The sequence below is a fragment of the Diabrotica virgifera genome, chromosome 3 (assembly GCF_917563875.1).
Source record: "Diabrotica virgifera virgifera chromosome 3, PGI_DIABVI_V3a".
In the NCBI taxonomy this organism is placed as follows: domain Eukaryota; kingdom Metazoa; phylum Arthropoda; class Insecta; order Coleoptera; family Chrysomelidae; genus Diabrotica; species Diabrotica virgifera.
The window spans coordinates 67,232,534-67,245,810 of NC_065445.1; the positions used below are offsets into that span (position 1 = coordinate 67,232,534).

The window sequence follows — 13,277 nt, forward strand, 5'->3', positions numbered from 1 at the left end:
AAAAATCGGAGATCCAAAATTTTTTGCCTGAGTGATTTGAAATGGAATGTACCGTACATATATTAGTTTTTATTGTTGTGATGGCAGAGAAAAAAGCAAGTTTATAATAATTGTAGTGACTTTTTAAATAGTTTTTAAAAGCGACAGGTACGTAATAATTGTAAATGTTTCAGTATCCTAATAAAATTACATAGGTACCTACCTATTTGGAAAATTTAAAATGAACCTATCAAAATAGCATGTAATGCTTTGATTTACATAATTTAATTACCATCAAAATTTCTGTCAATATTCACCTAATTTATTGTTTTCTTACTCTATGTTTTGTCGTATTTTAATATTTCAATATTCTACAAAAATCAAAATAATTTGGTTAAATTCAGACAGAACTGTCAAAAGTTTAAACCGTTTAGTTCGTCGATCTTCTCACATGATGCGGGTGTCTTCGTGGGTAGAAGTGTACATTGAATGAATTCCAATACTAACTGCGCAACATAAGCGGGTTCGAATCCCAATAGAAACTTTTATTTTTTTGTTTTTTTTTTATTATAGTCTATTTATTATATAAATTTTATTTCAGAAAATACGTATTTAGTTAAAAATTTTTCCGACAATTATTGTTCAGAAATCATTTGTGGCATTTTTCAATGTGTTTGTGTGTGTTTTATTCTTTTATTTTTTAAATTTTTGTTTTAATAAAATTTTTTGAAAAGTAGTAAGTATTAAAATTAGTTTATTATTTAAATAAAATATAAATAAACTGTTTAAAGTATATTAATTTCGTTGAAATCATATACAGTCGGAAAAATGAAGAATACCCATCATGAACGATCACACCAATCACTTATTTTGTATTTGCTTTCTTTTTCTATCAATAACAAACGTTTGTTTGTTATTACCCCCTTATTACCAACTTAAAAGAAATGAATCGTTACCGCTTCACAAGATATTTTAATTATGTTGTGTTTATATGATCTGTAAGTTTCATCGATTCAAAGTGCTTATTTTTTAAAAATTTGGTTTTAAAATAAAATTTTTAATTTTGAAAAAACTGCTTTTTGTCAAAATAACTTAAAAATTGTTATGAGATACCAAAAATATCAAATAATAAAAGAAGTCGGCTTTGCTTTCCTGAATATTTTGTATTTTTTTGTTTTTCTATAAGACAAAAATTGGTTAAAATTTGGTGTTTCTAAATTTGCATACACTCGTGATTAAGTAGTGACTCGTTCAAGCCCTTTTAACTACAGCCCTTTCAAAAATAAGGACCTTGAACCGATGAAATTAACAGATCATATAAAAAATGCATACACACAAGTAAAAAAACTTGTGAAGTGGTAACGATTAAGTTCATTTGAGATGCTAATTAGGGGGTGATTTTCCTGATTTTTTTACCAAGATAAATGGGACCAACTTTATTTTGTGCGTATTTTGTTTACTTTTGATGCTATAGTTTTTTTTATAAAACAAAAATAAACGCTTTAAAAAAGTTATAATGAGTTTTTGCCAAAAAGTACTGCATTTTTTGGTTAATTCACGTTAAAATATTCGATTTGCAATTTGACGAATATGAATCTATTTTTCTTTAGCTATAACTCTCCTTCTACTAGGTACAGAAACCTAATATATACACCATTTGTTTCACTTTTTTACAGGCTATATTTTTGCTAAGAAAGTTTTTTCCGACAAAATATTTACTTTTTTAGTTATTTGCGAAAAACCGTCTAAAAACGTGGTTATTTTGTTGAAAAATGAACATATTCACTCGGAAATAACTCGTATTGACTTGATGAAAAAACTCTTTATAACATTAGTTGCTTAGAATTGGTCAGTTTATCCATTTCCGGAGTTATTTTGAACATACATTTTTTCACCCCCAGAACAAAACCATCGGCACAATATCACTTGTTTTCTTTGACTTATTAGCTATGTGTATGCCAAATTTCATGTCAATCCAAGTGGCTCTTTAAAATTTAAAGGTATTGCAATATTTCATCGTTAAAGAACATACTAAAACGAGATATCTTCTTTTGATTGAAAACTAAGTTTCTCAATTTCTCTTTATTATTTTAGCTCTTTTTCTTTTTATAATTAACCAATAAAATCTTCTTAAGTACTTATTTACAATATTAATGACTTACCTTTTCTAGGTCTTCCACGTTTTCTTTTGACAGTAGGTTCACCTGAATCTATGCTTCTTACTGAAAAATAATATAAAGAGAAAAATTAAAAGCTGAGATACACCACGATTTTATTAATTTTTTTATGATTTATTTTTTACCATAGATATGGATTATTATCTCGAGAAGGGGCGAATTTGGAGAGAAATCCTGAGAAAGGTCGATTTTTAAATTGGGACCTTTTGGCATATATACCCTACTAGTGACGACATCCATCTGGGCGTGATGACGTAATCGATGATTTTTTTAAATGGGAATAGGGGTTGTGAGATAGCTCATTCGAAAGGTTATTTAATTATCTATTCAGTCATATAAACGTTAACATAATTATTTATACAGGATGATAAAAAAAATTTAAATTAAATTAATTGAGACAAAAAGAAGAATGTATGTAATTCATTTATTTCAAAATACACTCACCGGCACAAAATTCCGCCACCCAAAATTTTTGATTAAGTTTGACAATTTATAACTTTATCTATTATTTGTGCTCCGATTTTCAAGATTCTTGCACCAGTTTGTAGGTACATGTATTGATATCATTTGGTATTATTCCGGTAACAAAAAAATTTTGCTTGCATGGCTTTGTGCAGGGGTGAATGAAAGCGTTGTATTTTCTCTTAACTTTAAAAAATTCTGTGGAAAAATGGAATAGCTGATTTGGTTTCATAGTCCCGTCAAATTATCCCGGAGGCATCACTAAAATTTTGTTTTTAGAATTATCCGAATATCTCTTTTCTTGTAAGAGCTGTACCATTTTTTGTAAATAAAAACACTGATTGGCTCATAAAATAGAGGTTGGATTGATAAGATTAGAATGGTCCGCATGCAGCCCAGATCTCAATCCTATTCAGCATTTATGGGATGAATTAAAAAAAGCTATTTGCCGTCATCCTAGACTTCCAGAAAATTTGGTACCGTTATGGCCCTCGTAGAGGAATATCGGGCTATTCCCCAGGCAAGGATAACACATCTTTATTCGATGCTAAAGTTTTGTTGTTAATTTTGTTTTTACATTAAATAAACCTTCAAAGCAGTGTTTTTATTACAGCTCTTACAAGAAAAGAAATATTTGGATAATTCAATAAAACAAAACCTTAGTAATACCTTCAGGATAATACAAAAGGAGTATGAAACAAAATCAGCCCTCCAATTTTTCCACAGAATTTTTTAAATTAGGAGAAAAAACAACGCTTCCATTCACCCCCGTATAATGCCATCTAAGCAAAAAAAATTTGTTACCGGTATAATAACAAACGACATCAATACATGTACCTACGAACTGATGCAAGAATCTTGAAAATCGGAGTACAAATAATAAAGTTATAGATTGTCAAACTTAAACAAAAATTTTGGGTGGCGGAATTTTGTACAGGTGAGTGTATATTTGAGTGAGGTCAGAAAACAGAAAGAAATGTTTATTTGACAAATAAACATTGTTTTTGCTTAAATTAAATGTTAAAACGGCCACCCACCTGTCTCTTAGCAGTTTGAACATTGAATTTAAGCTAAAAGCAATGTTTATTTTTGTAAAATAAACAATATTAACTGTTTCTCTGACAGCAGTAAAATGTATTTTGAATTAAATAAATTGCTTACGTTCCTCTTTTTGTGTAAATTAATTTAATAAAAAAATGTTTTTTGTCCACTCTGTATAAATAATTATGTTAATGTTTATATTACTGAATTAGAATTAAATAACCTTTCAAATGAGCTATCACACAACCCCTACTCTCATTTAAAAAAATCATTGATTACGTCATCACGCCCGGGTGGATGACGTAACTAGTACGATGTATATGCCACTATTTTATAAATGGAAAATACAGTCGACTTGCGTTAATTCAAACCTACGATAATTCGAACCTCTCTATAATTCAAAGTTATCACGACTTCACTACAAAATCTCTTTATACATATTTCGAACTAAATCAATACATTTTTAATGCACTTGTAATTCGAACGACAAAAATCATTGCTATTATTTAACAAAACGACGCGTTAATTCGAACTCATCGGTGTCCAACACCCGACAATTCAGAGTTGCAGAGAAAAAGAAGCGGAAAGGTTGTAGTAAGTACGTTTTCAAACTTGTATCAACGCGCCTTTGTTTTTGTTATGATTAATTTGACTATTTGACACTTTGACAAACTCTTCTCACGAATTGGTTTGTTTAGTTATTAGTTACTCTTTCGTTGGTATACACATTAAAATTTTGTTAGTCATGAGCCCTAGAAAGTATAAATGTTTGACAATTGCTGAAAAGAAGTTAATCCAAAAAGTAGAGGAAGATGAGAAGAAAAGTGATGTTGCAAAAGAATTTAAGATTCCTCTGAGTACTCTCTCAGCCATAATAAAGCACAAGGAGAAAATTAAAGCTGCTCAAAATGCTGGAGTACGGAAAAGAACTATACTAAAGGTGAATTCCTCGTATGGAAGAAAGTCTGGTCATTTGGCTAACACAGTGTAGAGTGTAGAGGACAACAATTGTCTATTAGCGGAAACTTGTTGAAGAAAAAGCAAACGAGTTCGCGTCTACTCTAAGCATCAAAAACTTTGCGACAAGTGAATAGGTCTGGATCCCGCGTATGAAAAAAAATTGATTAATAGCAAGCTGAAAATTTGTTAATAGCTTAAGGGTGTCTAGTCGGACAAACTCTGATATATGGGAACACTGGAACAGGGAAAGTTTTAATTGTGGAACAGGTTAAAAATCTGGAACGGTCAGACCACGAAAACGTCACATGTATTTTGTCCGACAGAACTTCCAACTGATTTGTTACCCTTTCATTAAACTCTCATGCAAAAATCACACTGCTATTTATCACCTGTCATAATTCCTGTCATTTGACATATTCTACGTGTTCCACTCATTATAATTCCCATTTGGTGATAAATAGCAGCCTGATTTTTGCATGAGAGTTTAATGAAAGGGTAACAAATAAATTGGAAGTTCTGTCGGACAAAATACATGTGACGTTTTCGTGGTCTGACCGTTCCAAATTTTTAACCTGTTCCACAATTAAAACTTCCCCTGTTCCAGTGTTCCTATATATCACAGTTTGTCCGACTAGACACCCTTAAGCTATTAACAAATTTTCAGCTTGCTATTAATAAACTTTTTTTTCATACGCGGGATCCAGACCTAGAAGGGTGGCTTACAAATTTCAAAAAGAGAAATGGAGTTGTGTTTGTGTGTGTGTGTGTGTGTGTGTGTGTGTGTGTGAGAGAGAGAGAGAGAGAGAGAGAGAGAGAGAAAATTTATTGTTTCTAAAAATGAGTTTACATTTATAAAACACAACGTGGTATAGTACAAACACAGTACAAGATACATTAAAATACTAACTATAAAACTTCCATAATAAAAAAGCTATCAATTAGCGCAACTGTCCTCAAAAAATTCCTCGATACTATAGTAACACTTAGATAATAAAAACTTCTTGATTGCTATTCGGAATACAAAAATATTGCTTGATGATCTTATATTGAGTGGTAGGTGATTAAACACTTTCTTTCCAGTGTAAATAAATGATTTTTTAATTAATGTAGAAGAGGGAATTGGAAGTGGAATAAAGTAAGTTAGACGAGTGTTATAAAGGGAATCTGTCCGAATATCCTCTTTGTTTTTTAAAAATTAAGCACGCTAATTCAACGATATATATGCAAGGAAGTGTCAAGATACTATGTTTCCGGAACAGAGGCCTGCATGATGTACCAAACTTGACCTTGCATAAATATCTAAGTGCTCTCTTTTGTAGCATAAAGATTCTACTGAAATGATGAAGAGAACAGCTACCCCAAAAGACAATACCGTATCTCAAATTAGATTCAATCAGGGCCACATAAACACTTTTTGCAATCTTAAAATCCAAATGGTGTGCAACTGATTTGACAGCAAAGCAACCCGATGATATCTTTTTGCTTAAATATACAGTGTGTTGCTCAAACTTAAGTTTATTGTCGATATAGAGACCTAAAAATTTGTTAACAGTGTCAGAACAAATGCCTTCATTACCCAGAGTAATGTTGTTTAGATCATTCTTAAAAGAAATTAATTTGGTTTTTGAAAAATTAAATGTCAAATGATTAGCTTTGCACCACTCTAAGATTTTTAGCATATCACTACTAATAATCTTGTTCAGTACCTTAGAGTCCTTGTTTTGCCATAAAATTGTGGTATCATCTGCAAATATAGTAAACTGGCTATTAATATCGAGGTTAATTATGTCATTAAAATAGATCAAGAAAAAGATAGGACCCAAGACAGAGCCTTGAGGTACGCCACAATTAATAAAGATATTACTATAATAGCGCTCATTGATTGATACAGACTGGCATCTGTCTTCCAAGTATGAAATGAACCGCTTTAGAGTAGTGCCTCTAAAACCATATCTTTCCAGTTTATTAAGAAGTATTTTGTGATTGACACAGTCAAAAGAAGTATAGTTTTTCCATGAATTCGAAGATGGCATCATATGTACTTTTTAATGACTGGAAACCGAATTGGCAGGAAGAAAGTAAATCGTGTTTTTGTAAGAAAGTCATCATTCGGATTTTGACCAATTTTTCTACAACCTTTGAAAGCGATGGTAACAAAGAGATAGGACGATAATTAGCACGTAAATCGTGGTCACCACCTTTATATAAAGGAATAACCTTAGCACATTTTAAACAATCGCTAAAGTGACCTGTTGAAAAATATGTGTTAAATGCCTCCGCTAAAATTTTCAAAACATTATCAGGAAGATGGGATAAAACTTTAGGGGGAAAGTGGAAGTGTTGATGATGCAGTTTGCTTAGATTGGCACGGTAAATTGAAGACCTTGATTGAAAACTATATGATGTCCGAGACATTTTTAATACTGATGAAACTGGCCTATTTTTCAAATGTTTACCGGAACCAGACAAGACGCGTACTTTTAAAGATGAATAATGTCATGGGGGAAAACATAGTAAAGAGTGGTTGACAGTTTTACTTGCAGTGGATATGGAAGTATCGGAAAAACTTAAATCCTTAGTGATAGGAAAAGTAATGAAACTGCGATGTTTCAAAGGTGTTATTTTATGTGCGACAAATAATAATAATAATAATAAATAAATAATTTATTCACCTTTTGTGTCATACATGTATGAAGGTAAGTCAATATCGAATTACATAATAAATATTACATAAAAAAGTATACAAATTACACAAATCACTTGCACACTTAAAATACAAAACAAAAACAGAAATAATACAATACTCTCATATCCGCGACTACCCAGCTGTCTCTTGGATGAATTCCTCCAAGGAGTAAAATGCATTATTCAACAAAAACTCTTTCAGCTCTTTTTGGAATTTTCTTAAGTTATTTTGATTTTTTAAACTTAGCGGTAGTCTATTATATAGAGATGGACCAGTATAGTAAGGGGATTTTTTAAAACCGGCATGGTTACATTTCATCAAACGAATTTTGTCACAGTTCCTCGTGAAGTGTGAATGAAGATCGCTATTTTTCTTAAACAGTTCAACCTTCTGGAAAATAAAAGTTAACAGTTTATACATATACACGGAAGGTACCGTAAGAATTCTTTTCTTTCTGAAAACTTCCCGACAACTGTCACGGTAATTTATGTCAAAAATTCGTCTGATAATACGCTTCTGTAAGAGAAAGATGCGCATACTTTCGGAAGCCCGGCCCCAAATAATGATGTTCTGCGCGATACGGGAATATACCTGCGCATAGTAAACAGAGATCAATGTACTTGATGGCATATCATTTTTTAATGCCGCTATCGCAAAATACGTCTTATTAAGCTGCTTACATAAATGATCTATGTGTTTATCGAAACTTAAATTAGCGTCTATAACTGTGCCTAAAAATGTTGTATATGTTGCTGTGTTGACTACCACATCTCTGTTACTGATTTTAAGTTCAAAAACGGGTTGGGTCGTTCTTCTCTCACCGTATGAAAAGTTTACAATCTTGGTTTTTTCCAAATTTACAACCAATCCATTCCTATCACACCACTCCTTGAATAGCCTTGTTAAATATTTTACTTTTATAACTACTTGCTCCAAAGTTTCTGCGGAAACTATCATGCTGGTGTCATCGGCATACATAAATAGGTCTTTTTGTTCTCTAAAATACTCTGGTAAGTCATTTACATATAAAAGAAAAAGTAGTGGACCTAATATTCCTCCTTGAGGAGTTCCTAGGCTATTGTGAAAGATATCAGAATATACATTGTTTATAGCAACGTAAAACGGACGATTACAAACATATGAGAGTATCCAAGAATTCACTGGATTTCTGATACCGACTGCCTCAAGTTTTTCACGCAAAAACTCCGGTTTTAAACAGTCAAATGCACGCGATAAATCAAAGAACAAACCATATGTAAATAAATTTTTATCAATTTTATCATGGATAGATTGTACAAACTCGATAGTGGCGGTCTCACAGGAATGCCCCGGCCGAAAACCATGTTGTTTACTCGTAATAATATTTTCATTATTTAAATAAGGCATAATTTGGTTATAAACAGCCTTTTCAAATGTTTTTGCAAAGACACTTAAAAGTGTTATTCCTCTGTAGTTAGACAGGAGATTTTTTTCTCCTCTTTTGTAAACTGGAACTACCTTGGCCATCTTTAGTATATTTGGAAATGTTCCTGTGGATACAGAGTAGTTTATTAATTCAGTTAGAACGGGGACGATCTTATCAGAACATTCTTTCAACAAGAACAGTGGTACATCATCAAACCCTGTAGATCTCTTATTTTTGAAAGTATTTATATTTTCCAATATATCAGTTTCAATTACTGGCCTATAAAAGAATGACCCACCAGGTGTGTTTTTGCTAATTGTACATGTATTGCTGTTATTTGGTACAATTGATAACACCGAACTAGTGAAAAAGTCTGCAAAGCCATTACTAGCATCTTTTTTGTTTTCATATTGCCAACCGTTATGTTCAAGTTTTTCTGGAATGACGTGGTTTTTGTTTTTTCCTAATTTTGTGTTGACAAATTTCCAAATTGTTTTGGTTTTATTTTGAGAGTTGTTTATTACGTTGGATAAATGAGTTTGTTTTTCACGTATAATTTTATTATTTATATTATTCTTTTTAATTCTATACTCTTCGTTACTTATTAAATTTGTATTCTTACGTAGCCAATTCTCATGTTTAAGGTTATCTATTTCTTGTTTTAATTCGGATGAAATATTCGTTTTAAATAGATGATTTGCTAGATTATTTCTTTTTACTTTTTTTAATGGAAATGAAGCATTGAATGCATACATAAGATCATCCCAAAAAACTTCAAATTTGTTGTCAACAGCAATGCAATTACCTATTCCAATTTTTCCTAATAGAAACTTAAATTCTGCAATATACAGCTGGTTGAAAACTCTACGTGTTATTACCTCACTTCGCAGTGGTGGTGCTGTGGGTACCTGATCCCATTTCAACATCTGTGCAGAGTGATCAGATATAGCTGGGTCAAACACCGTAATATTAAGCGATTTAAAATCCATATTTGTAATTAAATGGTCAACGGATGATTTGGTTAAGATGCTACCGTATTTGGCGACACGGGTAGACACGGATATATGAGATTTTAGTTGAAAACATTCCAACAGATCAGCAAAACATTTTACCTGAATTGAATCTATAAAACCATATGATATACATCAGAACCTTTGGCAGAGGTGTCAGTTAAGGAAGCAAGATACTCATTCGATACCTTACAAACCTTCTGTCTACAAAACGAAAGTGCTGAAAAAGCCTTTCAGGCACTTTTTCTCTTAAAAAAATTATTGAGCAGTCTGAGCAGCAGCAATGTGGTTTGAAGCAAACCAGTATAATACAGTTCTTTCGAAATATTGATTAATTCACATTATGAATACATATATGTATGTACACGAATGTACCTCTAAACTTTTGTCATCGTTATAGAATAGCAGTTAATAAATAATAATTGATCCACACTTAATAATTCGAAGTTTTATTTATTTTCTCTCACAAATTTCGAACCATTTGATATTTCAAACACTCGATAATTCGTAATATTTTTCGAAGAAGAGTCCCTCGAGTTTTGAATTAACGAGAGTCGACTGTAGTTATAAAATTAATCTAAAAATGTATATAAATACCTAGTTTGGGATCATCAATAGAGACTTTGTCCAATGAGATTTCTCCTGATCGAAGCTTTTCTTCAGAATCTCTACAACTTTCTATAAAATACATTAGTTTCGATAAAAATCTATAACACTTCTGACAAATACATTCCATGTCTAATATAGATGATTCTAATTCTGGAGTACATATCAGTATTATTTGTTTGATGGTCTTTCCATAAATCATTTTCTTCATAATATGTGCAGACTCCTTTACTTCTGTACCTAAGCATGTTCTACATCTAATTAATTCAGGCATATATATTTTGTCCTGATTTTCTTTTGCTGATTCCTTATCATCGCCTCCTGAGTCATAATCTTCAAACTTAATAGGTTTCCTTTTTCCTGAAAAAAGTATATCAGTGTAGCAATAATTGGAAATTTTTTTTACACAAAAATATGAGCACGTGCATAGTGTCATTCCAATAAGCACAAAGACAATTTATACAGTACGTAAATCGTTCAGTCGGACGTAGGGCATTGTATATATTTAGATACATAAATACATACATTGTATTATATTGAGATCATTGTGGCAACTGAGCTCTCTCGATGACAATTTGGTTGTTAGCATTAAGGGGCATTAACCTCAAAATTGATAACTCATTTCGGCTGACATAAATAAATGTCAAAATATGACAATGTAGTAGCTAAATATTTTTGGCCCAAGGGAATGGGAAATATGTTTAGTTTCGAAATTGGTTTTTAAAATAATAGATAGTATTTTAAAAAGTAAAGTTAAATTATTAACTCATTAATCATAAACTTTGTTTTTGATCTATTTATGGACAGCCTTGCTTTAACACTCACTCATTCTATTCATTCTAACAGCTCTATTGCACCAAAAACTCGTACTCAAAAAGAAGCTTCAACTAACACAGGTTAGCGCAGTTGCCACAATTCTCTCAATGTATATTCCCTATGTCCAGCTGTACAATTTACATACTGTATGTACATTCAACTGTTATAACATACAGTTGTTTCAACAGATCTTTGCACAAACGTAATGATTGATTTGCAAACAAATCAAATCAAAACATGAAGTGAAAAATGTATGTCGGCATGTATTGTCAATGCAATTATTAGGAAATGGCTATTATCCCATTAAACGTATTTTATAAAGCTATTTTATTAAAGTGTTTGATCTTTTTTCACTATTGAGGAGATTGATGGACTCAACATTAAACAGCTTGAATATTGTATGGACTAGTACTAATATAAAGATAAATATGGAACAGTAATAAATAAATTAAAGAAAAAAAACAAAAAGTTAAACAGTAAGTAATCTCGAAAATAAACAAATAAGTTTCCATTTGACAGAACTATCAGTTGGGAGCGTTAACTATGATTGTAGATCATGTGGTACACTCTGATGTTGCGAGGGACAATCTCATGTGTATGCTTTATGTGTGATTTACAAAAACAAGGACAAGGGATTATATAAAATTTTACTATTACTTTTGTGCCAATGTATCAATATACATTAATAGAAATTGTCTTTAAATACTCTATATCGTAGAAAATGTCTCATATAATACATAAATATAGTTTAAATATAGAAAAATAGGAAGATATTTTAAGACTGACAGTCAAAGTGTGACGTCACAACTTCATTGTTATTATCACTTTATAAATAAAGGTTAAAAAGCCAGGATTAGCTCAATCTCAAGCCTTTTTACTATGAAATTGCTGCTTAAGTATAGTGTTTTTAAGATAATACCGCCATAATTCGGTCATAAATTTCTATGAAATATAGTTTTTTAGTGATATTCACCAAGCAAAGGTTAGGAACTTTTGGGAACCATTGTATTTTGTATAATAAAAATGGTAATGTGCTTTCCCCCGATTGTAAACACTATAGTGAAAGGGGGATATGTAGGTTCTTTGTGTTTCCAAAGGATCTGGCTGAAAAGAAGAGGTGGATTTCATCACTATGATAATGAAATATAGAGAAGAAAAAGAACTGAATTTTTTTGGCTTACAAATTATGCCACCATAGGCATAATAAAGATACATGAGTCAATAAACCATGCATACAACAATAAACATGCCACCATGAGCAAATAAGAGAGCAACAGTTAGTTGTTCTAACAAAATTATGTTTGAAAATAAAAATTACATTGAACTGTACAAAGGAAGACTAAAAGTTTATACAATAGGAAAAAACATTTTTAAACACAACAAATGTACCAATGTCATTAAAAAAGATAATGGTGAAAATTCTTAGTAAATAATGTATGTAATGTATAATGTATCAAAGACATGACATTCATATAGCTTATCTTTGTTTAACTTATTGGGGTTTCTATGGACAACAGGCTTAATTTTGCATTAGTTTATGTAAGTAAAAAAATATACCTAGTACAAAAAGTAATTATGGTCTGTTTTTAAACCAGGAGGAATAATTCAAATTTACCACACTGTAATGCTTGTTTGTAATTGGTCCAACCTCAGGCAAGTTTACTCCACTGTTAGGAAATTTTGATACTATTGACATTTATGAAATTTTGACACTGTTGGCATATCATAGGTTAATTAAGTTATATCAGCGATTTTTTGTGTTTTCTGCGTTATTGCTGTTATTCCTTTAAGTTTTAGATTTTTAGTCTACTTTTATACTAAAAACAGTTGTTTTTAGAACTCTTAGCGATGTACTATAAGTAGTCTGTTTTTAAACCAAGAGAAGCAATTCAAATTTACCACTCCGTAATGCTTGTTTGTAATTGGTCCAACCCCAGGCAAGTTTACTCCACTGTTATGAAATTTTGATACTATTGGCATTTCATAGGTTAATTAAGTTATATAGTCGATTCGCTAATCTGAGACACAACTATCTACACTACAATCACAATAAATATGCAATAGAATTAAACAAGCACGGGGAGCACTCCCAAATCATGATTTGGGAGTGCTCCACAAACATTCAACTTGTGTTG

General features: G+C 31.3%; 1 protein-coding gene across 1 annotated transcript in view; it reads right to left on the reverse strand.

The window, feature by feature from the left end:
• Positions 1–13,277, reverse strand: part of LOC126881874 (zinc finger protein 184-like) — a 102,927-nt gene that overhangs the window by 83,407 nt on the left and 6,243 nt on the right. Inside the window, exons 3-4 of the mRNA XM_050646523.1 lie at positions 10,318–10,686; positions 2,142–2,201 (exon numbers count right to left, since the gene is read on the reverse strand). Coding sequence (XP_050502480.1) covers positions 2,142–2,201; positions 10,318–10,686 — 429 coding nt within the window. The remainder of the gene's footprint in view (positions 1–2,141; positions 2,202–10,317; positions 10,687–13,277) is intronic.